General features: G+C 40.1%; 1 protein-coding gene across 1 annotated transcript in view; it reads left to right on the top strand.

Annotated features, from left to right (window-relative positions):
- Positions 1-27,318, top strand: part of LOC127639281 (conserved oligomeric Golgi complex subunit 5-like) — a 107,426-nt gene that overhangs the window by 60,720 nt on the left and 19,388 nt on the right. The window contains exons 9-14 of the mRNA XM_052121209.1: positions 1-95; positions 278-355; positions 12,309-12,390; positions 16,680-16,881; positions 19,793-19,954; positions 21,977-22,076. The exon at positions 1-95 is cut by the window's left edge and continues 18 nt beyond it. Of these exons, the coding sequence (XP_051977169.1) occupies positions 1-95; positions 278-355; positions 12,309-12,390; positions 16,680-16,881; positions 19,793-19,954; positions 21,977-22,076 (719 nt within the window). The remainder of the gene's footprint in view (positions 96-277; positions 356-12,308; positions 12,391-16,679; positions 16,882-19,792; positions 19,955-21,976; positions 22,077-27,318) is intronic.

Below are 27,318 nucleotides of genomic sequence, written 5' to 3'. Positions count from 1 at the left end.
TCATGCCCACTCCTGGAAACACGGCGGCATTTCGCGCTGCTCTGTGGACAAATTTAGAGAAGCTAATGGACCAGATCTGTGCTGCGTGTGCTCAGGTGTGCAAACATTAGCAAACGAACACGGGTGTTTTATTTGAAAAATCCCCTAAAGTCCAATAGGCAAAGCAGCAGTAACTCACAGATGGCGTGTTATGTATTTTTGTGTTCACTTTTAAAACCGTTTAAAGTGCAGAAGTTTGTAAATATTTTGGCTGACTTTTAGTCATGTTCCTGAACAGGTTCAGCACCTGCAGAAAGTTTTAACCAAAAAGAGGGACCCAGTGACCCATGTGTGCTTTATTGATGAGATCATCAAGGTGAGATGATATTTATGATATGGTGTGTATTGTGTCATTCATTTTTACATATCGGATAATCTCACTAAGGAATGCACAGGTCATATTTCAAATGTCAAACAATTATTAAACTTTCCAGATTAAAAAGGGACATTTTTTTTGATACTGAGACATAATTTTCATGACCAAGCACATTTCCCCCAAACAATTCTCATAACTTGAAAAATGTGACCGTAACACAGTACTCTAATCGTCCTGTCCAGATTACATTTTAATAAATATATTTCAGTATTATATTTATTTTTTAAATGAAAATGCACTTTATCATTTAAATATATTTTTTCTTTAGCAGTTTTTTTATTAGATGTAATAAGAATATTTAAATGATCCAATTAATATGTTTTTGTTTTATTAATAATTATTCATTTATTATTTTTGCCTTTGAATTTGGAGTGAAATTATACATGCTCTTGACCATTTTATTTAAGTTTGTATTTTATATGTTTTATTTTTTATTTTATGGTAAATGGTCTGCGCTTATATAGCGCTTTTTTTAACCTTAGAGGCTACCAAAGCGCTTTACACTGTGTCCCATTCACACTCGCATTCACACACCAATGATGGCACAGCTGCCATGCAAGGCGCTAGCCTGCCATTGGGAGCAACTTGGGGTTCAGTGTCTTCGGCATGTGGAGTTGTGGGCCGGGAATCGAACCGCCAACCCTGCGATTAGCGGCCAATCTGACCCACAGCCACCCCAATAAGAATGTCTAAAATATCCTACATATATTTCAATTTCGGTTAAAAAATAGCCCTCGTGCCCCCGATGTCTTAAGGTGTGGTAAACATGGTATAATCGTAATTATTGACTCCGGACCGTTGAATTGTTTAAAAAATAATGCACACCCGAGATGCAACTCTGCTGCATGTTGCGACCGTATTACCTAAATAAATGAATCCTTACATATATATATTAGGGCTGTCGATTTCCGCGTTAATTCCGTGCGATTCCGCGCAATGCCACGGACGTGTAATAAGGAAGATTCCTGAGAAATGCAAGCTTGTAGTACCACCTGTTTACTCCAGAGGGCAGTAAGTGAAACTTCAGCTGTGTGGCAATGCACAGTTTATACAGTGAAGAAAACACTTCAGCAACAACACAAACATGTGTTACGTTCTTGCGTTCAAAACACTTGATGGAGCGCAAATTTGAACTAAGAGATCTCAAGATGTGTTTTAAGTATTAAACTATATTTAACTTGACACAGTGACCTAAACATGTTATGTTTATGACGCAACGTACCCAAGACGCTACACAAGCATGTCTGACGCAGGTGTACATTGACGGGACCTTAAACAAGCCCTCATAATAAATCTCCAACTGATTGACAAATTGACTTGTGTAATGGATTGCTGTGAACTGTGTGTCAATGATTGACTTATGATCAATAATATGGTAATAAACAATACATTGCATTCTAAAGCCGCTTTTATATTGTCTTATCAATGATGAACTCTTCTGCCACAAGAATGTAATGTATTATAATTATCTGAATATTGGTTATACTTACAGCCCTAATATATATATACACTCACCTAAAAGATTATTAGGAACACCTGTTCAATTTCTCATTAATGCAATTATCTAATCAACCAATCACATGGCAGTTGCTTCAATGCATTTAGGGGTGTGGTCCTGGTCAAGACAATCTCCTGAACTCCAAACTGAATGTCAGAATGGGAAAGAAAGGTGATTTAAGCAATTTTGAGCGTGGCATGGTTGTTGGTGCCAGACGGGGCGGTCTGAGTATTTCACAATCTGCTCAGTTACTGGGATTTTCACGCACAACCATTTCTAGGGTTTACAAAGAATGGTGTGAAAAGGGAAAAACATCCAGTATGCGGCAGTCCTGTGGGCGAAACTGCCTTGTTGATGCTAGAGGTCAGAGGAGAATGGGCCGACTGATTCAAGCTGATAGAAGAGCAACTTTGCCTGAAATAACCACTCGTTACAACCGAGGTATGCAGCAAAGCATTTGTGAAGCCACAACACGCACAACCTTGAGGCGGATGGGCTACAACAGCAGAAGACCCCACCGGGTACCACTCATCTCCACTACAAATAGGAAAAAGAGGCTACAATTTGCAAGAGCTCACCAAAATTGGACAGTTGAAGATTTCGATTTCTGTTGAGACATTCAGATGGTAGAGTCAGAACTTGGCATAAACAGAATGAGAACATGGATCCATCATGCCTTGTTACCACTGTGCAGGCTGGTGGTGGTGGTGTAATGGTGTGGGGGATGTTTTCTTGGCACACTTTAGGCCCCTTAGTGCCAATTGGGCATCGTTTAAATGCCACGGCCTACCTGAGCATTGTTTCTGACCATGTCCATCCCTTTATGGCCACCATGTACCCGTCCTCTGATGGCTACTTCCAGCAGGATAATGCACCATGTCACAAAGCTCGAATCATTTCAAATTGGTTTCTTGAACATGACAATGAGTTCACTGTACTAAAATGGCCCCCACAGTCACCAGATCTCAACCCAATAGAGCATCTTTGGGATGTGGTGGAACGGGAGCTCGTGCCCTGGATGTGCATCCCACAAATCTCCATCAACTGCAAGATGCTATCCTATCAATATGGGCCAACATTTCTAAAGAATGCTTTCAGCACCTTGTTGAATCAATGCCACGTAGAATTAAGGCAGTTCTGAAGGCGAAAGGGGGTCAAACACAGTATTAGTATGGTGTTCCTAATAATCCTTTAGGTGAGTGTATAAATATATATATATATATATATATATATATATATATATATATATATATATATATATATATATGGACATTTGAAAAGAATGTCCTTGATGTGTCCTTGATGTGTAGTGATTTATTATGGTGTGTGTGTGTGTGTGTGTGTCTGTCTCCATGCTTCTGTCTGTCCAGTGTGTATAGCCCCTGCTGGTTCACTTGCTGGTGGCACATTAACAGTAAATTACATCCTAATTGGTGTCTGCAGGTGTCTAAACCCTCTGTGACAAGGTTATCAACACCACACGCATACACACATATATCCAACATCAGGCATTTTCGACCAGACAGTAATGGGGCACTTTTATCTACATTCTCTGATTGGCTCTTGGTGAGTTCGTGATGGAGCAGGAGGGTGTGTTTGTGCACTTGCCATCAGTGTGACAGGGACATGTGTAGAAAGACACGTGGAGTGCGTTTCTCCTCTGGTTTCCCGGTATCTGTGGCTCACCGTTCCGTCAATGCTGAATTTGGCTAATTACAGGCTATGATTGCGGAGCTATTTTGTGCTAAATGTGGGCACAAACTGTGAGAGATCAGAGTAAAGAGTGGTTAGGTGGGGTGCTAAGATTTTACAGATGGGTTTTAAAGAGAGCACATAATGATGGGAATGAAAACTGAACTGTTCACTAATGTGTGGAATAGATAAGGATATCTACTTTGTGCGTGACACGAGTCATTTTTTACAACAATTGTTTACAGACAGATTGTTTCACTTTTAATTGTCTATATCACAATCCCAGTGGGTCAGAAGTTCACATACACTAAGTTAACTGTGCCTTTAAGCAGCCTGGAAAATTCCAGAAAATGATGTCAAGCCTTTAGACAATTAGCTTCTGATAGGAGGTGTACTGAATTGGAGGTGTACATGTGGATGTATTTTCTTCAAACTCAGTGCCTCTTTGCTTGACATCATGGGAAAATCAAAAGAAATCAGCCAAGACCTCAGAAAACAATTATGGACCTCCACAAGTCTGGTTCATCCTTGGGAGCAATTTACAAATGCCTGAAGGTACCACGTTCATCTGTACAAACAATAGTACACACGTATAAACACCATGTGACCAAGCAGCCATCATACCGCTCAGGAAGGAGACCCATTCTGTCTCCTAGAGATTAATGTAGTTTGGTGCGAAAAGAGAAAATAAATCCCAGAACAACAGCAAAGGACCTTGTGGAGATGCTGGAGGAAACAGGTAGACAAGTATCTATATCCACAGCAAAACAAGTCCTATAACGACATGACCTGGAAGGCTGCCCCGTAAGGAAGTCACTGCTCCGAAACCACCATAAAAAAGCCAGACTACAGTTTGCAAGTGCACATGGAGACAAAGATCTTACTTTTTGGAGAAATGTCCTCTGGTCTGATGAAACAAATATTTAACTGTTTGGGCATAATGACCATCATTATATTTGGAGGAAAAAGGGTGAGGCTTGCAATCCGAAGAACACCATCCCAACTGTGAAGCATGGGGGCGGCAGCATCATGTTGTGGGGGTATTTGCTGCAGGAAGGACTGGTGCACTTCACACTATAAATAGCATCATGAGGAAGGACAATATTGTGGATATATTGAAGCAACATCTCAAGACATCAGCCAGGAATTTAAAGCTCGATCGCAAATGGGTCTTCCAAATGGACAATGACCCCCAAGCACACCTCCAAAGTTGTGGCAAAGTGGCTTTAGGACAACAAAGTCAAGGTATTGGAGTGGGCATCATAAAGCCCTGACCTCAATCCAATAGGAAATTTGTGGACAGAACGGAAAAAGCATGTGCGAGCAAGGAGGCCTACAAACCTGACTCAGTTACACCAGTTCTGTCTGGAGGAATGGGACAAAATACCAGCAACTTATTGTGGGAAGCTTGTTGAAGGATACCCAAAACATTTGACCCAAGTTAAACCATTTAAAGGCAATGCTGCCAAATACTAACAGTGTATGTAAACTTCTGACCCACTGGGAAAAAATAAAAGCTGAAATAAATCATTCTCTCTACTATTATTCGGACATTTCACATTCTTAAAATAAAGTAGTGATCCAAACTGACCCAAGACAGGGAATGTTTTCTACGATTAAATAACAGGAATTGTGAAAAACTGAGTTTAAATGTATTTGGCTAATATGTATGTAAACCTCTGACTTCAACTGTATATGAAGTATGATGATGTAGTATGATAATATGCAAGTATGAGGACAACATCTTGTTTCCAAAAATAATAATAGAATAATGTCTTTTTGTAACTGTCCTAAAAAAAAGAAAAAAAAAAAAAAGGAAATATTCTGGCAAAATATGTATTTATATTACATTGCAGGCGTATCTTTATGCCCACTACTATTGTAATGTTGGGTGAACCTTAAGAGAAACATTTTCGAATCAATTAAAATATATTTGTATGGTGTTTTTACAATAAGTATTGTTTTTAAGTGCCTTAAAAACACCATACAAAGCAGATTTGTTATTTATTTATTTTAAGCCTGACAATAGAATTAAATAATTGTAAATAATCCCATGAATTAAGACCATTCTTTAGAAGAATATAATTCAGTAAATGTGTTTAAAACGATTGAGTTAAGCACATCTAATTAATACCTTAATTAAACTTCTCATCTCTAAAAAAAATAAAGTTTTTTAAATATTTATTTTCTCTCAAATTTCCACACATTTTAAAATCTCTCGATTTAATGTTTGATCAGTTTGCAGAAATTTACACATTTTTTTACACAAAATTGGAATATAAACTGCAAAATAACTATTAACTTCTGACACCATAACATCACTGTCTTAAACTCAAAAGCCCTTTTCTTTTTTTGCAAAAGGCAGAATTATTTTTGTCTGGATTTTGGGGTAAAATATAAATATAATATAACTTTAAAACTTTCGTTTTTGAGAAGGTTAGATTTAAAAGACGTATGCGAATGCACAAGCAGGTGTACTTTACAACATAATACATTATTTTATTTCGCAGTTCAGTAATAAAAATGAGATTTAAAAAAAAAATAAGAAGAATAGTGGGGGTGCTTCATTTTCATGAAAATAATATCACAAAACGAAATAAAAATAAAATCTCAAATATAAAAAAAAGGCAAAATTTTTCTCAATTTATTTTTGACTTTTGATATCGGGGTTTCGAACGTTTTCCTTGAACGGTTTGTTACAAGTTGGACATTTTTACACAAAATAGGATTAGAAAACGCTATTTATTTTTACATTATATCAGTATTAGTATTCCACTCCAAATGTAGCGGAGATAGATAGAAATGTTCTGTCTACAAATTAACGGTCTCTCTCTGTGGGCATGCATCCCGTTTTCAGTCGTTAAATAGTTTCAGTGGCGTCTAATCACCTCTTGGAAATCGAGATTTTTGGGCATAAGATTGAGGTCTACAGAAATGTAGAGGGCAGGTGTGGGCGTTTCCATGGCAACACCTTTTTCCCCACTTAATGGTGCGTTCACATACAACGTGAAGCGGGCGGCGCAAATGTCGTGACTCGAACAGGCGAAATCGCTTCATTCGCGCGAGTTGACATTTTTCAGCTCGAGCGACAAATTCGCATGATGCGTTGTCACAAAAACCTATCAGCGTTGTGATTGTCCGGATGTCACTGACGTACTGACGTAGTAGCAGAAGAAATCTGGAAAAATGGTTGGACGTTTTTCTTGCCGTTGTATGTGAACGCACCATAACAGCACCTCTTTTCTTTGTTTGTTTAAAAAAAAAAAAAAAATTTTAGATTTAAATGTGGTATTGCAAGATCTGGCCACTTCTCTCATACTGTGATTGTGTCAGGAAAAAATGACATCACTTTCAGCACGACGAGGAGAATAAAGGCAGCTGATGAAGTACTGTCACATCATACTGGTGTAGATTTAAATGAAGTACTTCAAGGACTGCGATTTTCTCATATGAGTCAATGACTTTCAGTAGCGAGGGACAATATGAAATTGAAACCACTTTGAATGATTGTCAGAGTGTCACCAAGCGCTCAAACATCCATCAGCTGTACATTAAAGAGTCGCCCTTCATTTAAAAGGCATGAAAGACGTTGCAGGGCGAGAACTTCTCTATAATCCCCAGAAAGCCTGCAAAAAGCAGTTTAAATTTCCATAGTGCCTTTGAGGCTTCGGTATAGCAGGGTGACTAGTAAAGGAGACAGAATAGAAGGATAGAAAAACATATATACAAGCATTTTGTGCCCGAGTCGATGTATAGCTCCAGAGAGCTGTGGTCGGACTCCCTGGAGATGTGAAAAGGCGGGTGAATGCCATATTTTGTGTTTTCTTTTTCTGCCTCCGCTTCGAAAGCTGTTGTTTTCAAACTCCCACAACCTCACACCTTTATTTGTGGCACAAAGCACCCCCCCCACACACACACATCGGAAAGCCAAACTGCATATCGCCACATTTAACAGTTACACAAGTAAAGCAGACCGTCCCGCTTGATTCCCAGCTGTTTTTTATCTCTCAGGCGTGAGAGATCTCCACAGACGCCCATCTTGTTCACTTCAGGTGTCATAAATGTGAAATAGAAGCATTTGCTTGAAGAACTGAATTATATATGAACAAAATAAGAAAGAGAAGCCGAGAATGGTTGTATCATGTCGTTGATTATGGCACTGTACGGCGTACTGTATATGGTTGAATATATGCAGCTATCTAGACTTTTAGGATTTTTAGAAAGTCTTGTTAAAACATTTTATACACACTCAATAATGTTCAACAGTGTATGTACATGCATCACAGGAGATGTATGTCAGTATTTCTGAAAGTCGGGTGTCATTTCCAGCAAGTCTCAAATTCTGTATTGAGTTCTGATTGAGTTCTGTGCTGAATTATAATATTAATAATGTTATTCGCGGGGGTCTGGGTAGCTCAGCGAGTATTGACGCTGACTACCACACCTGGAGTCGTGAGTTTGAATCCAGGGCATGCTGAGTGACTCCAACCAGGTCTCCTAAGCAACCAAATTGGCCTGGTTGCTAGGGAGTGTAGAGTCACATGGGATAATGTGTGGTTCTCGTTCTCGGTGGGGCGCGTTGTGACTTGTGTGTGGATGCCGCAGAGAATAGCGTGAAGCCTCCACATCCTATGTCTCAGCGGTATCGCGCTCAACAAGCCACGTGATAAGATGCGCGGATTGAGGTTCGTCCTCCGCCATCCGGATTGAGGCGAGTCACCACGCCACCACTAGGGCTTAGAGCGCATTAGGAATTGGGCATTCCAAATTGGGGGAGAATTTTTTTATTATATATAAATAAATAAAAATAATGGCTATTCACTTTGCTACAGCAATCGTGAAGTCGCAAACACATGATTCGCACCGTTTTGAACTACACGTAAAAAGGGCTGTAGGGAACATCTTCTAGTGTCTTATCTGTGCTTTTAGCGCTGGCACTGCACACGTAAATAATACTTAATTCCCTCCAGTGAGTCACGTGGATGCAGCTTTTCGTTTTTGCACAAAAAGTACAGTTAAGAGGTTTGTGAACGTGTGGTGTGTGCATCAGTGTAATGACATCAGACACGTCGCAAATGTAGGACTCACACAGTTTAATAAAATGTTAAAGTTGTTAAATGTGTTAATCGTGTAAAAACAGATTATGCATTAAACATTTTAAATTAAAGCTGGACAATGTAAGGCATTAACACTGGCCTTATTGATTGAGTTCATAAACAATCTCTGCTCAAAACAATGTCCTTACCTTACTCGATTCACTACGGTAAGCCTATAAAAATGATTCGATTTTGAGCTGTCGAGTCGGATTTGGCACAAAATCGCTGGCTTATATCGTTTATCCTTGTGTCATTACGTCATGGCCATAAACGCATGAAAGTACCGGCTGTCAAGTGTTCCAGCTGGGGAAACTGCGCTCTTTACTTCAGTTGTTCATGACAGTATTGATGCAGTCTGGATGGATGTTTATCTGTTAACTGTTTGGCGAAGTTGTTTACCTGCTATATGTTTACCTGCTTGGGTATGTTTTCTGGTTGGGTTGTTGAAGCTTATATTGCTTGTCATGGGGGCTGCTGTGGCTCAGGTGGTAGAGCGGGTTGTCCACTAATTGCAGGGTTGGCGGTTCGATTCCTGGACCACATGACTCCACATGCTGAAGTGTCCTTGGGCAAGACACTGAACCCCAAGTTGCTCCCAATGGCAGGCTAGCACCTTGACATAGCAGCTCTGCCACCATTGGTGTATGAATGTGTGTGTGAATGGGTGAATGAGTCACAATGTAAAGCGCTTTGAATACCGTTAAGGTTAAAAATTCGCTATATAAGTGCAGACCATTTACCATAAATATATTAAAGTCTCCCATTGAACTCGTATCAGCCATATCACAAGTTTCACCTCTTAAATTGAACACTCCAGCTCTGAACATCTCCTAGTCATGATTACACATGTAATTCGCAATGTCCAGGAAACCTCAAATCATGAGATTAATTTGCCTGAAGAGCAGGGCCGAAATTGTTCTTCTGAAAATTGCTTGCAATTTTACGTTTCAACCACAGATGTCGCTAGAGAGCACAAAGTCGCGTAGTGCAGCTTTAACCACATGTGTTACCCATCAATTTCGACAGCTCTAAATTAGTTTTATTTCATAGTTTATTATTGAAAGTCTGAGTCTGGGACAAGGCTTAAACAGTAGCATTTATACATAAAAGGCATTTGAAAAATACCAAAAATATATTTTGAAGGCCTGGTAAAAAGTGTCCAATTCAGTTTTAATGAGACCTTCATATAACTAAAAGAAGAAAGTCGAAATCTCCCCTGGGACATGAAAGCACCCGAAGTTGAAGAAACACCCATTTATGCATTTTAAATTTAAATCTAAAGGGTCAAATCTCAAAAAAAGAATAATGATGTCATTATTTACTCACCCTCGTATTTTTCCAAACCCGTAAGACTTACTAACTTCGGTCTTGTTACTGATTTTTAGTGTTGTCTCAGACTTTTGGACCTCACTGTATAAATTAATAATATGTTTAAAATTATAATGGTCTCTGAAAACATTCATCATCTTGTCACATATTTTTCTTTGGGGTTTTCTTATATTTTGTAGCGAGTCATTATGGTGAGTCATTGCATCATAGTGAAGTCCGAAAGGTCCTTTAGGTTGATGTACGGTGAGTCAGCAGGGACATTCAGCACAGGTTTTTATACCCAAAGGTTGATTTGTGATCTTGTACTTTCCTTTGACATCTGAAAAACTCATGCTGCTTGATTTCGTTCTCATTAGAAGGACGGCAGGTAATGATGAGGTAGGGAAAGTGTCAGCGGGTCAGGGTTTAAAGGAGAAAATTATGTTTAATCACCTTTTTAACACCCACTTTTTAAAATCCAAATGGATCAAATTTAGTCCCACCCTATATTTTTATAATCTTCACACAAAAATATGTCAGAATACAGAGGAAAGTGTGTTGCGAATGTTAGCTCTTGTTCGCTTTAAAAGAGCCAGATAATTCTACTTTTATTCAGTGCATTTATTGATTGTTTTTTGTGCATAATATCTGTTTATTGTGAGGTGATAAGGGCTGTCCTAGCCGGTCCTTCAGCTTACTTTCACACTCAATGCTGTCACATACCACTTACACACACATTGTGGGTCTCGATTAGCCTGGGGAAGAACAGGCTTTATTAAAACACCCCCCAGCCACCAAGAAACCTTCACTGCTGCTCTAATTGGCTGATTCAGGGACACTCAAAACGAAACTGCAAACACTGGGAGGAATTCGCTAAGAATGAATTGTGCTCCGTAAATGTGCTATTTATTGGCACGCACTCTCTGTGTCCCATTCACTAAAGGAATTATGCAGATGGTAAATGGCCTGCACTTTTATATAGCGCTTTTTCTAACCTCAGAGGTTACCAAAGCGCTTTACACTGTGTCCCAATCACCATTCACACACTCATACACCAATAGCAGCAGAGCTGGCATGCAAGGTGCTAGCCTGCCATTGGGAACAACTTGGGGTTCAGTGTCTTGCCCAAGGACACTTCGGCATGTGGAGTCGTGTGGGCCGGGAATCGAACCACCAACCCTGTGATTAGTGGCCGACCCGCTCTACCACCTGAGCCACAGCCGCCCCAGATCATGCAACAGTGCAAACACGGCCACAAAATCGATGCTCAAGGCAATTTGCATGTACAATTCTGATCTTGTGCGCAGATTATGAGCGCTATATACAGTTGCAGCGCATGATCTGACACACTCCGACAGGATTGTACAACATCACTGCTGTACTATGATCCAGACACCTAAATCATCTCTTTAACATGCTGAAAGTGTATCTGAAACTTGACTACACCACGCATCTGGATATATGGCAAGCTATAACGCTCTTCAACATGATTTGATCATAAATTTAGGATTTACCACTGTCATAATCGATAGAAAATGTACACAAGCGTGTCTTTTAAATAAAAATTTGTTTTAATGCCCGCTTTCTAGAATGTAAATTGCACCAGGAACATAACACAGAGTATTGTGAGGAAAACATAGTGTATAAAGAGCCTAATTTAAAAGAGCCGTGTTTGCTTGAAAAGGAATGACAATTGCTTAATTTAAATACTTAAAGACACAGCGCAATTTCAGCGCTGATTGCGCTTGCTTAAATAAGACTGCAGGTGCTTTGTGAATAAGACGCAGGATTTTGCGCTGAAATACCATATGCAACAGTGGTGCTGTTATTTTAGCAATTCAGACACTGCAACACTGGCTCAACCAATGGTGCGAGTTTGGGGGCGGGGCTATCAGTTTGATTGACCAATGTCAGGTGTATCAGAAAGCTGCGTAGTGGCGCAGAAACTAGTAAATAAGGTCAACTCTGGTTTCAGGTTGACTTTAACATGCTCATGATTGGGACGTCAATACCATGAAGCTTTTTCAAATGAGTAGTTTGTAGTTTTTGGTTGCAATATTAAATTAAAATATTGGTTGCATTAAAATGTGTCTATAAAGTATGAGAAAATATGAATCCTGTTCTTCAGTATATTTGACTCTTTGAAGGATATCACTGTGTGTTGTGAGATGGTAGTTGGATCATAACAGATTAAATGATTTGTTCATGCATCTATTTCATGACATATGGTGAAGTTCAGCTCTTGCAGATGAGTGTAACGTGTGTTATATGATTGTCCTTTTTGTGCATCTCTGTTCAGGATGGGCAGCCAGACATCTTGCACACCTTCTGGAGTTCAGTCACTCAGACGCTCTCTGAGGAGCTGAAGAAAGCCACAGCTGGTGAGGCTCAGTCTGTTTATTTTTTTTGTTTAAGTCGGTGCACCGTCATGCATCTCAAAAGCCTGTTCTGTGTGCGAGCGAGTTACACAACCTCTCGCTTTCTTTCAACACAGTAGTCAGATTCAAACTCATAATATCCAAGTACACTATACTGTTAACCCTTTTCTCCTCTTCCCAAACCTGTAAACTCTCACGAGATATTTCTCTGCAACACTTTTATCGGTCTCGGCGGCTCCTTGGAGAAACAATTAGACTCTGCTCGTCTCCAATGATTTACAAGTCTTCAGGCTCGGACGCAGTCAACAAGAGAGCCCTGCATCAACACACACACACACACACACACACACACACACACACATACAGGAGCAGGATAAATCAAAGCAGGTGTTTGGTTACAAGGGAATCTTGGAAAAGAACGGACCTTCATATGTTTAAGTGTTTATAATTCACTAAAAATCGCCAGCTCATTAGAGTGGTTTGTTCGGGAACCACGCTACACTGGCTGCGCTGTTTGCTTTGCACTGCATATTCGAGTGAACCGGTTCATTAGAGTCATCCGTTCTGGAACAGGACTACACTGGTGGCGCTATAGATTCAAAAGAACCAGTTCATTAGAGTCCATCGTTCAGGGGTTGGACTTCACTGTTCGTGCTGTTTGTTTGCACTGTAGATTCAAAAGAATCTGCTCATTAGAGTCATTTGTTCGAGAACCGCACTACACTGGCCCGCAATGTATGCTTTGCATTGCATATTCGAGTGAACCGGTTCATTAGAGTCATCCGTTCTGGAACAGGACTACACTGGTGGCGCTATAGATTCAAAAGAACCGGTTCATTAGAGTCATCCGTTCTGGAACAGGACTACACTGGTGGCACTATAGATTCAAAAGAACCGGTTCATTAGAGTCATCCGTTCCGGAACAGGACTACACTGGTGGCGCTATAGATTCAAAAGAACCGGTTCATTAGAGTCATCCGTTCTGGAACAGGACTACACTGGTGGCGCTATAGATTCAAAAGAACCAGCTCATTAGAGTCCATCGTTCAGGGGTTGGACTTCACTGTTCGTGCTGTTTGTTCTGCGCTGTAGATTCAAAAGAATCTGCTCATAAGAGTCATTGGTTCAGGAATTGGAAGTACAGGCTCATAAGTGTCATTTGTTTGGGAATCAGACTACACTGGTCACACTGTATGTTTTGCACTTTAGATTAAAAATAACTGGTTTACAAGAGTCATTAATTTGGGAATCGGACCACACTGGACACACTGTAGGTTGTGCACTGCTGTTGATTCAAAAGAACCAGTTGATTAGAGTCATTTGTTAGGAAGTCGGACTACACTGGTAGTCCGAAAGTTGCATGTTCGGGAACCGTTAACAGTAGCGAAAGTCTTTAAAAATCATTCGGTTTCAGTATTTAAAAAAATAACAATTAACCAGTTCTGAATAATAACCGCTTCTTGCTGCTTAACCCCATTCGTGAATGATGTGGATTGACTCAAAGCAGCAAATTTTGTTTAGATGGATTTCATTGACTGTCCTAAACTTTGTAATTTGTTTTAGCAAATTTTAAACAATGTCACCATAGATGAGCATGATGAATCTATTATAGGCTCAGCGTCACTCTAGATAATGTCTTCTGCCAAATGCATGCATTTAAATATCATTGTTGACTTCATCACTTTGTCACTTTTGTGGCCGTTTAATGGAGTACAATCCCCGCATTCAACAAAGCCCCCTCATTTAGAGAGAACCCTGCTTGGTGCCCATCGAGTGCCCATCTTAATTAGAGCCCGAAGGATCTCAGGCGGCACGTCCTCCATTCAGGGATGCTGTAATTTAGGCCTTGGCCCTGACAGTGCAGATCTATTGATCGCTGCCTGTGTCATCACAAGCTAATGATGATCAGTGCTGCACTCCCGCTGATCAATAGAAAGCAAATGGGAGCCTCTGCATCGCTTTCATTATCCAAATGCCTGTGCATTATTCTCCTCTTAGCCTTTTTCAAGCGCTGTTTGAAAACTCTTTCAAATTTGATGGACCCTAGAGGGGTTATATTGCACGTCTTTTTAAAGGGAAAGTGTACCCAAAAGTGAAAATCTGTTCCAAATCTGTATTCTGTAGTTTTTTTCCATGGTGCACAAAAGGAGAAATTTGTAAGAATGTTTATGATGCTGTTTTCGACTCCAAAAATGACAAATAAAACACCTAAAAAGTGCCTTAAAAGTAGCCCATATATGACTCATGTGCCATATTCCAAGTCTTCTGAAGCCATACGATAGCATGGCTTGTGAAAAATGAGGGTGGGTAAATAATGACAGTATTGTAAAGTTTTGGTGCACATGTTTCCCAAACTACTCGTAAGGAGAGTGTTGTAGCCAAAGATGCTCTCGCAAACCTTTACAGCTACTAGAGGCCGCCAGAAAGCATTTTAGTTTTTGGTCGATTGTTATGGGCTTGGTTTTTGAGACATCAATTGCTCCTGAAGCCTTCAAAGATCTGTTTATAAATGATTTATCTCTCCCTCTTTGTCCTAAAATACTTTGCAACTGCTCAGAGTTTCCTCGCCTCTTCCCAGAATCCATTCCTGAGCTGTTTGTCTTTCAAAGAGCAGGTCAGAGGCTGAAGCCAAAGTCTCTCTGAATGTTCGATTTGAAGTTCCTGTCTTTGCCTGTAGCATTGCTTGAACCCCTGGGATGCATATGAATGAAGTCAGTAACCGTCAGAGTACCGTTTTAGTTTTTTGGCTTTATTTTTAGCCTTATGTTCTTCAAACTTCACAGCGTAGCTCTTTGTGCCATGGACATGAATGATCAAATCTTACTTTCTAAGTGATCAGACTCATTATCACCTGACAAAAACATCCCATAGGAGGGGCGCGAGCCATATCTAGAGACCAGAATATCATAGAGACTTTTCTCCTTTCTGCATCTCATTCGCTCCTCAAACCCTGTTCCCAGAGGGTTCCCAAACAGTTGTGTTTGAACAGAGCTGTTTCGAAAAAGAAAATGCTGCATGGCAGGTTTGTAAAGCAAGGAAATGTAAGCCTTACCTGCAGCAGTAACTCAGAAACGTCCCTTAAACTCTGCATTGAACGATCCATCGGGTGATGGTGCAACAAAGGTTGAAACCTGTTTTAAGAGGCCTTTGTGCTGAACTGCTCAATTATGCATTCATCAAATCATCTGCATAGGAAACAATCTGCATAATATTCGTAATGAGCATTTAATCACCTGTTAAGTTGGGTTATTACCATATTAATGAAAAGGCATTTTTATGAAGTTCCACCCATTTAGCTCTGTCATTTTGCCGCTTGTATTATCGTATTTGACTATGAATATGTTATTGTCAGGTAATGGATGTGTGGTTTTTAAACTCACTGAAGCACAACGAGAGGATCTGTAGTTTAACATCGCTGCTTGCCATTTTAATGGCTGCAACAACTTAGCTCACTTTATTATTCATGACTAAAATATGGCCAATTTCCCTTTAAAGGCATTGGTAACACTGTGCAATAAGATTACATTTGTTATTAGTTAACATGAACTAACAGTGAACAATACTTTTATAGCACTTATTAATCTTGGTTAAAGTTAATTATAAAATGTAAAAATTAATGTTTAAATTGTTCATATTTAATGCACTGTGAACTAACAAACTACCAATTAACAATTTCATTTGTATTAACTAAGATTAATAAATGCTTTAAAACATTAAATGTTCATTGTTTGTTTGTTCATGATACCTAATGCATTAGCTAATGTTTCATAATGGGACGTATTTTCGTCAATAAAGTCAATATGTGACCCAATCCAGGGGGGTCTGGGTAAAGACACTGACTACCACACCTGGGCGTGCTGAGTGACTCCAGTCAGGCTTCCTAAGCAACCAATTGGCCCGGTTGCTAGGGAGGGTAGAGTCACATGGGGTAACCTCCTCGTGGTTGCTATAATGTGGTTCTCGTTTTCAGTGGGGGCGCGTGGCGAGTTGTGCATGGATGCCGCGGAGAATAGCGTGAAGCCTCCATGTGCACTATGTCACCATGGTAACGCGCTCAACAAGCCACGTGATAAGATGCGTGGATTGACGGTCTCAGACGCAACTGAGATTCGTCCTCCGCCACCCGGATTGAAGCGAGTCACTACGCCACCACGTGGACATAGTGCATTGGGAATTGGGTGTTCCAAATTGGGGAGAAAATAAAAAATAGTGACCCAATCCAGGCTTGATTAAAAATCGATGGTGACCTCTGAAGCACATTCGATTCTCTCATTATATTTATGTGTTCCCAGCATCAACCTTCCTGAAACAGGCTCTGGAGGGAGAGTACCCTAAACTCCTGAGGCTGTATAATGAGTTGTGGAAGCGACTGCAGCAGTACAGTGCCAGTATACAGGGGGCGCTAGTGAGCAGCAGTGCAGGTCTGGATATGGAGCTGCCAGTGTCAGAGAATGATACAGATGACCTGTTCATCAGGACTAAACCAGACTATGAGTGAGTACTAACAGGATATATACATGTTTATATGTACATAATATCTAATTGTGTCAGGTTTATAATTCTGTTGTAATGAATATACATTTTCGAGCAATCTGAAACATTACTAACAATCTGATTACATTTAGACCCTTACAGAAATGAATCTCAATGTGTAGTCAGGACATTACTGATATATAAAACAGCACCATCACTGTTTGAAAAAAGTCATTTTTGATCAAATCTAGACAGCAGCATCACTCCAACACCTCATCCTTGAGTAATCATGCTAAATTGATCATTTGATACTAGAAAATCACTTGCCATTATATCAAACACAGCTGAAATATATTTGGTTCATTAAATGAAGCTGAACATTGTGTTTGTGTTTGTTTTTGAGTTGCACAGTATGTAATAGACTGGCATGTCTTAAGGTCAATATAAGGTCAAAAATGTCAAAAAAGAAACAACTTTCTCTAGAAACTCATCAGTCAATCATTGTTTTGAGGAATGAAGGCGATACAAGGCTTGAAATGGCCAAAACTGAAGATTTCATACAAAGGTGTCACTACAGTCGTCAAAGATAAAGGACAACTGTCTCTAACAAGGACAGAAAGAGATGTGGAAGACCAGAAGTACAACTAAACAAGAGGATGAGTACATCAGAGTCTCTAGATTGAGAAATAGACGCCTCACATGTCCTCCGCTGACAGCTTCATTGAATTCTACCCGCTCAACACCAGTTTCATGTACAACAGTAAAGAGAAGACTCAGGAGGTCTTATGGGAAGAACTGCAAAGAAAAAGCCACTTTCGAAACAGAAAAACACAAATAAAAGTTTAGAGTGGGCAAAGAAACACAGACATTGGACAACAGATAATTGGAAAAGAGTGTTACGGATCTGAACCCCATTGAGCTTTTGTGGGATCAGCTTGACTGTGAGGTGCGTGAGAAGTGCCCGACAAGACAGCCACATCTATGGCAAGTGCTACAGGAAGTGTGGGGTGAAAGGTCACCTGAGTATCTGGACAAACTGACCGCTAGAATAACAAGGATCTGCAAAGCTGTCATTGCTGCACACGGAGGATTTTATTATCAAATCGCAATAGTAATTTTTCATGTTATTAATGTCCTGACTATACATTGTGATCAGTTGAATGCCACTTTGGGGAATAAAAGTACCAATTTCTTTCCAGAAGAGCAAAATCTGAAACTTCAAAAACTTTTAGCCACCAGTGTATTTTCAAATAAAGAATTAAGGCTTTGCATTATGGCATTATTTTCATGACAGTTAAGCACATTCCCATCACCGTAAAGCAAAAACATCTTATTCTCATTAGTATAATGTGGTAAAAATAATGATATATTATTGAAATAGTAAAACACAAAAGCATAAATCATGGTAGTGTTTTAGTACTAAATTTAAATAAAATAATTCAGTCCAAAAGGGTTATTCTCATTTTGTATATGTATATGTGTGTGTGTGTATATATATATATATATCAGTAATTCAAATCTGGAAGGGAAATGCCTTTAATTATCATGGAAATAATGTCACACTGTAATAAATATTAATGGTCCTCAAATGGAGTTATTTTTCTTTAATGTAAAATCTTTTTTTTTTTTTTACAACAAAATATTTTAGCCTATATTTAAGATTTACACATTTAAATTTCATAAAATGTATATAAAATTGAATTGAGTAATCTTTAATAAAATAATTACAGTTTTTATTCATTTGATTTTGTTAAACATTACACAATTACATTTGATGGAATTTTATGAAATGGAAATTCATAAATTTTAAAAATAGGCAAAAAATGTGTATACTGCCCAAAAAATGGTTAATGGTACAGTGTATACTATGATATAACTATGGTTAATTGTTGTAAAGGATTGAAATACTATTAGCATGTAATACTTTAGCATTCAGTCCCCAACTGTCAAACAAAAATGGCACAATTTATTTTCATAATATGAACATGTCAGACTTCGACATCTGCATTTCACCAGAATGGAAATATTAATTTAAAAGCAAAGAAACCTCACTTTCAGACATGTTGTCAAACACTCTCAAAGTCCTATAATCATGATGCTTATCACATAATTCAGCTCTAAAAAGCTCGTCAAGATGCATGACGCTGCTGCAGCAGTTAAAACAGGCACTTCTCGTCAAAAACTGACAAATGCGGTTGATATGTCAGGGGGGATTTAGGGTAAACTTTTTAATATTGTTTTCCATTTAGAAAGTAAATCTATATTTGGCACTTATAAACTACTTCTGAAAAAGTCTTTGTGGTAGAGTTGTTTACTGTAGGCGTTTTTATTTATTTTTTGCAAGTGCATCCATTGTGTTAAGTTTCGGGAGACTGAGAGATGAGAACTGCAGAAAGCTTTCATGTTTGAGTTTAAGGCTCTTTCTGTCCTCAATGTAATGTGTTTGTGTCTAGCTTTCTTTCTTTCTGGCATTTTTAGTTGTTGTTGTTTTACTTAAGTTTTTACATATTGTTTAGGGATGTCAAAGGCATGTGTAAGTGCAGATAATATCAAGGTGAATCTCAAAAACATTTCAACAAACCCCAAATCCTGTCAAGATTAACGAGTTCAGGGGGTCTGGGTAGCTTAGCGAGTAAAGACGCTGACTATCAACCTTGGAGTCGTGAGTTTGAATCCAGCGTGTGCTGAGTGACTCCAGCCAGGTCTCCTTAGCAACCAAATTGGCCCGGTTGCTAGGGAGGGTAGAGTCACATGGGGTAACCTCCTCGTGGTCACTATAATGTTGTTTACTCTCGGTGGGGCACGCGGTGAGTTGTGCGTGGATGCCGCGGAGAATAGCGTGAAGCCTCCACACACGCTATGTCTACGAACGTTCTGGTAATACAGAATAACAGTAACAATAGAAGAACATTTTGGATTTGTTTTGTTCCAGTCCAGAGAAAGATCTGAAGGATTCCCTGCAGCCGTATGAAGCAGCGTACCTGTCCAAGTCTCTGTCCCGCCTCTTTGACCCCATCAACCTTGTGTTCCCTCAAGGGGGGCGAAACCCGCCCTCTAATGACGAACTGGACAGCATCATAAAGACCATAGCCAGGTACACCTCCACTGTATGATTATTTAATATGCTATTAACTATAAGCAGTTCAATTAATAATTCACCCATTAATAAAAAATACTGTCATCATTTATTCACTCTAATGTCGTTCCAAACCAATATGAATTACTTTTTAACATCAAACACAGCCGATAATTTGCAGATGAATGTTTCCCACAAATGAAAATGGACAGTGAGTTTTGTTGCCAAAAACCATATTAGTACCATAAAAGTATCTATGGGATGGGGGGTGGTGGGGGGGTACTTCCTGTAACAGTGTAGTACCCCCCAAAAAAACACTGAAATTTAAACGAGAGGGGAAAGGCCAGCGTGGATCGGCCAGTGAGAGAGAGATGGAAAAAAAAAAAACACTTACTCGCCAGTTCTCCGATACGCCGTAGCTTGTTCCTCTGCCACTCCTAAACCCTCTAATGGATGACAGCCACACCTCTCTGGGCGGATCAGAGGCAGTCCTCCAGCCCCTGGCGGACGGAACGCCCCGCCGCATTCTCAGGGAACAGAAGGGGTCTCCCGCTCCAGGCGGTCGGCAGCGAGCCCCTCCCCGCTCACGGTCGGCGGTCCGTTTCAGCGGCCGGTAGGGGATGCCTGGAGCGGCTGGTAGGGGAGCCCCTTCTCCCCTTGCGGGTGGAGGCCGTTCCTCCGCTTCCAGGCGGCCGGGCTCCTCCATTCCTCTGCAGACCGCCGTGGCTGCTCTGTTAGGCTGGATGGTAGTGGCGAGAACTCTACTACGGCATATCCCTCCTCTTTCCTGGATTTCGGCACCAGAGGCGAGAACCGACCTGGTGATATAAACAATATTTTAATGATTAACTTAAACAAAAGACAAACACACACATGACAGACATGTCCGTAAACGATCTCTCTCTCATCGTACCACCGTCCGCAATCGGCCTTTATCCCTCTCGAAGGCTTAATTAGCCTGATAAGGGACCGGGTGTGTATAATCACGACCCAGCCCCGGCCTCCGCCCTGTCACAGCGCTATATTCCAAGTCTTCAGAAGCCATACGATAGCTTTGTATGAGGAAATCGCAGTCATTTTACATTGAAAATGTTCCTTCACTGATGGCTCTCAAATCTCATTTGCACTTCTGAATATTCAAACTTTAGTGCAACGTGATTGATCTCATCCAGTGTTGGGTAAGTTCCTCAAAACAACAATTCAGTACAAATGATTAATTATTTCTCTAAAACATTAATCAGTTTATTGACTGTACGGATTACGTCATTGCAAAAGTAATAATATTACTGATAACTTTAAAGTCACTTTTTAAAAACGTTCAACTTTAATAAAGTTTGTGGTTTTCTGCTCAATGAATTCAAAATAATGTCTATATTTCCTTATTCATTGTCACATATTAGTCATACTCTCAGACCCACGTTGCACCCTTACAATGACTTGTAATTGGGCATACATCCTTCAGCAGTCACAGAAACACAAACAGACGTGCATATTAACATAAGTCGTGTTTTACACGTATTGCACATAAATAATATTATTTTAGACATTTATAACCCAATGAAATGTACTTTAAAGTAATTAACAATTAAAAGTCAGATTCACAATTTTTAATGTAATGCTACTTTTGTACTTAAAAGTAATTCGATTACAGTAATGAATTACTTTTAAATTAGATTACACCAACCACTGGTCACATATTAGCGTGAACATCACAAAGGAGATTTCATAGATGCGACGAAGAGCAACATCAGTGAATACCGACTTAGATTGTCATATGACATCATATAAAGGATATATAGTGCACTATAATACTATAATAGAAATGAAAGTCGTTTTTATACTTTTATTTCGCTGTATAGAACTTGGCAGGAAAATCTCAGTTCACTTTCGTTTCCTTTGTGTTCAACACAAGAAAGAAAATCAAACTGGTTTGGAAACGTAAGGGTCATATTTGTATAAACTACCTCTTTAACTACTCGTATACAGTTATTTTTGACTGTGATTTGTTGAGTTGATCCAGTGTTGTTGTCTACCCGTTAGCGAGCTGAATGTTGCATCAGTGGACCCCGGACTGACGATCGCGGTGGCCAAGAACGCCGCCAAGACTGTGCAGCTCTTTTGCGTGAAGTCAGAGCAGTTGGTAAGACACACACACACACACACACACACACACACACACAGATAATCAGCTGGGCTGAACTCGAGATGCTGTAGGCTCTCATGGCCCTCAACCCCACGTGGAGGTGACACACAAAAACAATCAGCAACTGAGCTCGTTATGAGAGCAGGGGAAGGGCAGGGCTTGTCTCAATGAGCACAAGAGAATCAGAGCACCTGCTGTGAGTCGTGACCTGGACGAGAGGAAAGGAACCGAACCAAGCTTGTTAGAGTTACTAGTTGTTTTGGACTAAAAATAGCAGGTCAACCAATCAGGCGAAGACGAGGATAAGGAGTGCGGTCGCATCAGATTGCAGTAGTTGCTTGGTTGGTAGCTGCTCAATTGAGCTGGCAGGCAATTTCGCTGCCAACAAAGAGTATATGATATTATTAGAGGTGTTTGGAAGGCTGTCTTTACATTTACATTTACATTTATGCATTTGGCAGACGCTTTTATCCAAAGTGACTTACAGTGCACTTATTACAGAGACAATCCCCCCCGGAGCAACCTGGAGTTAAGTGCCTTGCTAAAGGACACAATGGTGGTGGCTGTGGGGATCGAACCAGGATCGAACCAGTGACCTTCTGATTACCAGATTACCAGTTATGTTCTTTAGACCACTACACCACCACCACTCTTTGGCATTTGACTGTTGCATTTTGTCATAAGGAACTTTAAATTTGCTCACAATAGATTGTATTTGTTGCGAGGGAGAAGGCACTAGCGAAGTGTGATGTCAGAGCACACAGTCCCTTGAAACATATAGAAACATAATGAAGTTTTGACCTCTTGAACCAGGAGTGACCCGGTAACCGGGCCCTCTAGGGTGCACTGATGAACACATTTTCTTTTTAACAGTAATAGTTAACCACTAGCTTGATCTACACAAAATAGGTGTTGGTTTAAAGCTTAGACTCTTATCTTTCCAATGCATATAGCTGATCTGACCAATTTTAAAATGCTGTTTTTTTTTGGGGGTGTTCTCCCCTTTTCTCCCCAATTTGGAATGCCCAGTACCCAATGCGCTCTAAGACCTCATGGTGGCGTAGTGTCTCGCCTCAATCCGGGTGGCGGAGGACGAACCCCGTGGAATCACGTGGCTTGTCGAGTGCGTTACCGTGGAGACGTAGCGCGTGTGGAGGCCCACGCTATTCTCCGCAGCAACCACGCACAACTAGCGGCCACGAGGAGGTTACCCCATGTGACTCTACCCTCCCTAGCAACCGGGACAATTTGGTTGCTTAGGAGGCCTGCTGGAGTCACTCGGCACGCCCTGGATTCAAACCTGCGACTCCAGGGGTGATGGTCAGCTTCAATAGGCCAAGTGTGATCATTAAACAGCAGAAGAATTTATTTAATTAAATAATATACAGTCGCATGTGCTGCATGCTACAGAATGAACAAGACTTGATGCACTGCTTTGTTATATGATTCCCACACACACAAATGCAACACACACTACTGGTACTTAATTTTCATGCAGTGTGTTTGGAGTACAAACGGACTGAACTCGCGACGGGAGTATCGCAGCACTAATGGGAAAGCTTTATATAACTAACCCTTCAAAAACAGGAAGAACTCAAAGGTCTGTCAAAATAAAAGTCCAACTAACATGAAAGCTCTATTCAAATGGGTGCATCAAATTGAAGACAGAAAAATGAGACTACTGTATAAAAATGTAATATTCAAAAAGTAGCAATAATAACATTTATGTAGTATTAAATGGTTGTATTATTATTATTAATATCTGTTAGCAATATCGCAAATGCAAGCACCTTGTGCCACAGATAATCTATTACCTAAAACTATATAGATCAATTTAATTAAACACCATTTGCTCCTAACATTTAATTAAAAGATTTTACATGGAATCCAGAGAAAATGAAACAGAAAATGCACAATTTGTATCTTTAAGACTTTATGCAGTTCTTTAAAACGTCATTTTCTGATTAAAGGGAAAGTTCAGTCAAAAAGGACAATCCTGACATCATTTACTCATCCTCATGTCGTTCCGGACCCAACTATCTTTTTTTCTTTTCTATTAAATTAGATGGGGATAAAAAAGTATACTTTGTGCAGAAGTATACTTTTTATGTGATTTGCAGCACAAGCTCTACAAAGAAAGCATGGCCATGACAAAAGGGTAGAGCGAGATAAGAGTTTTTATGAACTCGGATCAAATAACTTGTCGCCAAAAGTGGGAAGGACTCCGTAACAAGTTTTATAAGGCAAAGAAGCGATACAGCGCTAAAAGCGGGGAGAAAAACCTGCATTATTGGCATTCACCTTCAACAAACTAATTTTAATCGCCGACTTTGTTCTCCTAGGGTGCTTTAGTTTGATCAGAAGAAATATTTCGGCTTCTTGCATGGTTTAAATCAACTATGATTTGTAAAATGCGTTCAGGCTCTGCACTGAAAAGGCACAAATATAGGCTGTGATGTTCTGTCAGACTCACGTTAAAAGACAAACACACAAGAAACACACAATGCATTTTCATATCAACTACAGTCTTATTCATTCTCCATATCAGTATTGCACATGTGCATAGCATTGCATCAACACCGATGATGTTGAGGACGTTCCATTGGCTATGTGCGCGGTTGTTTGGTGGTGGAATGACGTCACGCCTTTCGAATTCAACTAGAGTAAAAATCATTGTAATCAGATGGTCGCTGGTTCGATCCCCACAGCCACCACCATTGTGTCCTTGAGTAAGACACTTAACTCCAGGTTGCTCCGGGGGGATTGTCCCTGTAATAAGTGCACTGTAAGTCGCTTTGGATAAAAGCGTCTGCCAAATGCATAAATGTAAATATCCTTCCTGCTGTGATAATGGAAAGGGAACTTCTCCGAATGCAGGGAGAATGATCAGAATCATAGATGGAATTGCTGGCATGAATATGCACATGGATGCCGGAGATCAGATGTGAGAGGGCTTCTTACATCACAGAACTTCCCCACATGATGCATTTGAGCTGAGGCCAGTATCCTGATTATGTACATCATTACGGACCAATCAGATGGCCGCATGGAAACCATAGAGCGCAACGGTGCCCGTCCACTTTTTAAGTGATCTTGGTTATTTTTCCCATTAATTTCTTCCATAGGGAGTACATAAAATCAAAATCACACGGTGAATCACAATGTTACAAACTTTGAACTATGAATGACATAACTGAATTAAAAATGATCAAAAAATATAAAACTACTGATTAAAATTGTTGACTAAGTATATAAACAATATTAAAATTTTATGCAAAATATTGCTGTAGGGGAATTATTTGAAGACAATGCTGTTCTCCAAGAATTAGAGAGTGTTGAGAGTGTTTAGGTCGTCAGAAAGGATTACCGCAAGCCTCGGGTCGCACTGCACACTTAATCTTACAGTACTTTATTACTGTATTGTGTAAAGATGGCGACTGCAGTTATGCAGCAGAGGCAATGCTTTATATAACCATCAGGTTTGATGGAGCAGCCCACTATGAAGCTGATTGTGCATCGCTAGCGTTACTTCACCTCACTCGCTATTTCCACACCTGACACTGGAAAAGTGAATTAACCGTTGCCTTGCCATTTTTAGACCGTTGCCATGGCAACCATGCTGCCACTATCCTAGGTGGCTTTTCCTCGCAGACGGTGTGTGATTCTCCCCCAATTTTATATCCCCAGGCCCTCCACCACCTATGATAAGAGGTGCGGTCTCTTGCAGAATGTTGTTTTTTACCGTTTGTGTTCTTTTGAGTTGTATGTTGTATGTTCTTAGCAACACGTGTACTGCACTGTTTAGGCAGAGAGCGGTGCATTCACGTCAAACTCAATAATATTATATATTTGATGATGCCTGTTTTTAGGACCATTGAAGACCCAGTTAAATCGCTTGACATGGACATGCTATGTTCAAAATACATACAACTCATGCTACTTTTGAAGTATATAGATACGACAGGAATAGTATGAGTAATATAGTAGTTCCCCATTTGGAACTTGGTCTAATTTTTTTGTTATATGTTGCCGTATTTCTTATTGAAACAGGACGGGTCATTTTTGCTGCTTTTAAGTTCTAAAACAAAATACTGTAATTTAACTATAAAGCGCTTACTACTACAGAAGCCATATCTCCCTGTTGCTCAAGACTGGTTGCCACTGAAGGGTTGAGGCTGGTCAGTAGCTGGATGGGAGACCTCCTGGGGGAATAAAAAACTAAGGTTGCTGCTGGAAGAGGTATTCGGGGTGCTGTCCTAATGCCCCAGTATAGTGACAAGCACACTATACTGTAAAAAGGCACCGTCCTTCGGGTGAGACCGAGGTCCTGACTTTCTGTGGTCATTAAAAATCCTAGAGCAATTATTTTTAAAGAGTAGGGGTGTAACCGCCATGTCCTGCCTAAATTCTCCCATTGGCCCTTCTCAATCATGGCCTCCCAATAATCCCCATCCATAAATTGGCTCCATAACTCTTCTCTCCACTAATAGCTGGTGTGTGGTGAGCGTACTGGCACACTATGGCTGCCATCGCATCATCCAGGTGGATGCTGCACACTGCTGGTGGTTGAGGAGAGTTCCCTGATCACTGTGTAAAGCGCTTAAAGTGTAGTGTCAGAAAAGCGCAATATATATGTAACGTTCATTCATTCATTCATGTAATTTAATGGGGATTTTTCAAGCATGAAAGCATTTCAAACATTAAAACCACCTGCCTAATATTGTGTAGGTCCCCCTTGTGCCGCCAAAACAGTGCCAAACCGCATCTCAGAATAGCACTCTATTAAATTAAATTCTTCTCATCGCAATTGTACAGAGTGGTTATCCGAGTTACTGTAGACTTTGTCGGTTCAAACCAGTCTGGCCATTCTCCGTTGACCTCTCTCATCAACAAGGCGTTTCCATCCACAGAACTGCCCTCACTGGATGTTTTTTGTTTTTGGCACCATTCGGAGTAAATTCTAGAGACTTTTGTGTGTGAAAATCCCAGAAATACTCAAACCAGCCCATCTGGCACCAACAATCATGCATATGATTAACTAATCTGCCAATCCTGTGGCTGCAGTGCATAAAATCATGCATATGATTAACTAATCTGCCAATCCTGTGGCTGCAGTGCATAAAATCATGCATATGATTAACTAATCTGCCAATCCTGTGGCTGCAGTGCATAAAATCATGCATATGCGGGTCAGGAGCTTCAGTTAATGTTCATATCAACCATCAGAATGGGGAAAAAT

The sequence above is a fragment of the Xyrauchen texanus genome, chromosome 47 (assembly GCF_025860055.1).
Source record: "Xyrauchen texanus isolate HMW12.3.18 chromosome 47, RBS_HiC_50CHRs, whole genome shotgun sequence".
NCBI classification, from domain to species: domain Eukaryota; kingdom Metazoa; phylum Chordata; class Actinopteri; order Cypriniformes; family Catostomidae; genus Xyrauchen; species Xyrauchen texanus.
The sequence above is the reverse complement of the archived record's forward strand: the minus strand, read 5'-3'. Positions and strand labels throughout refer to the sequence as shown.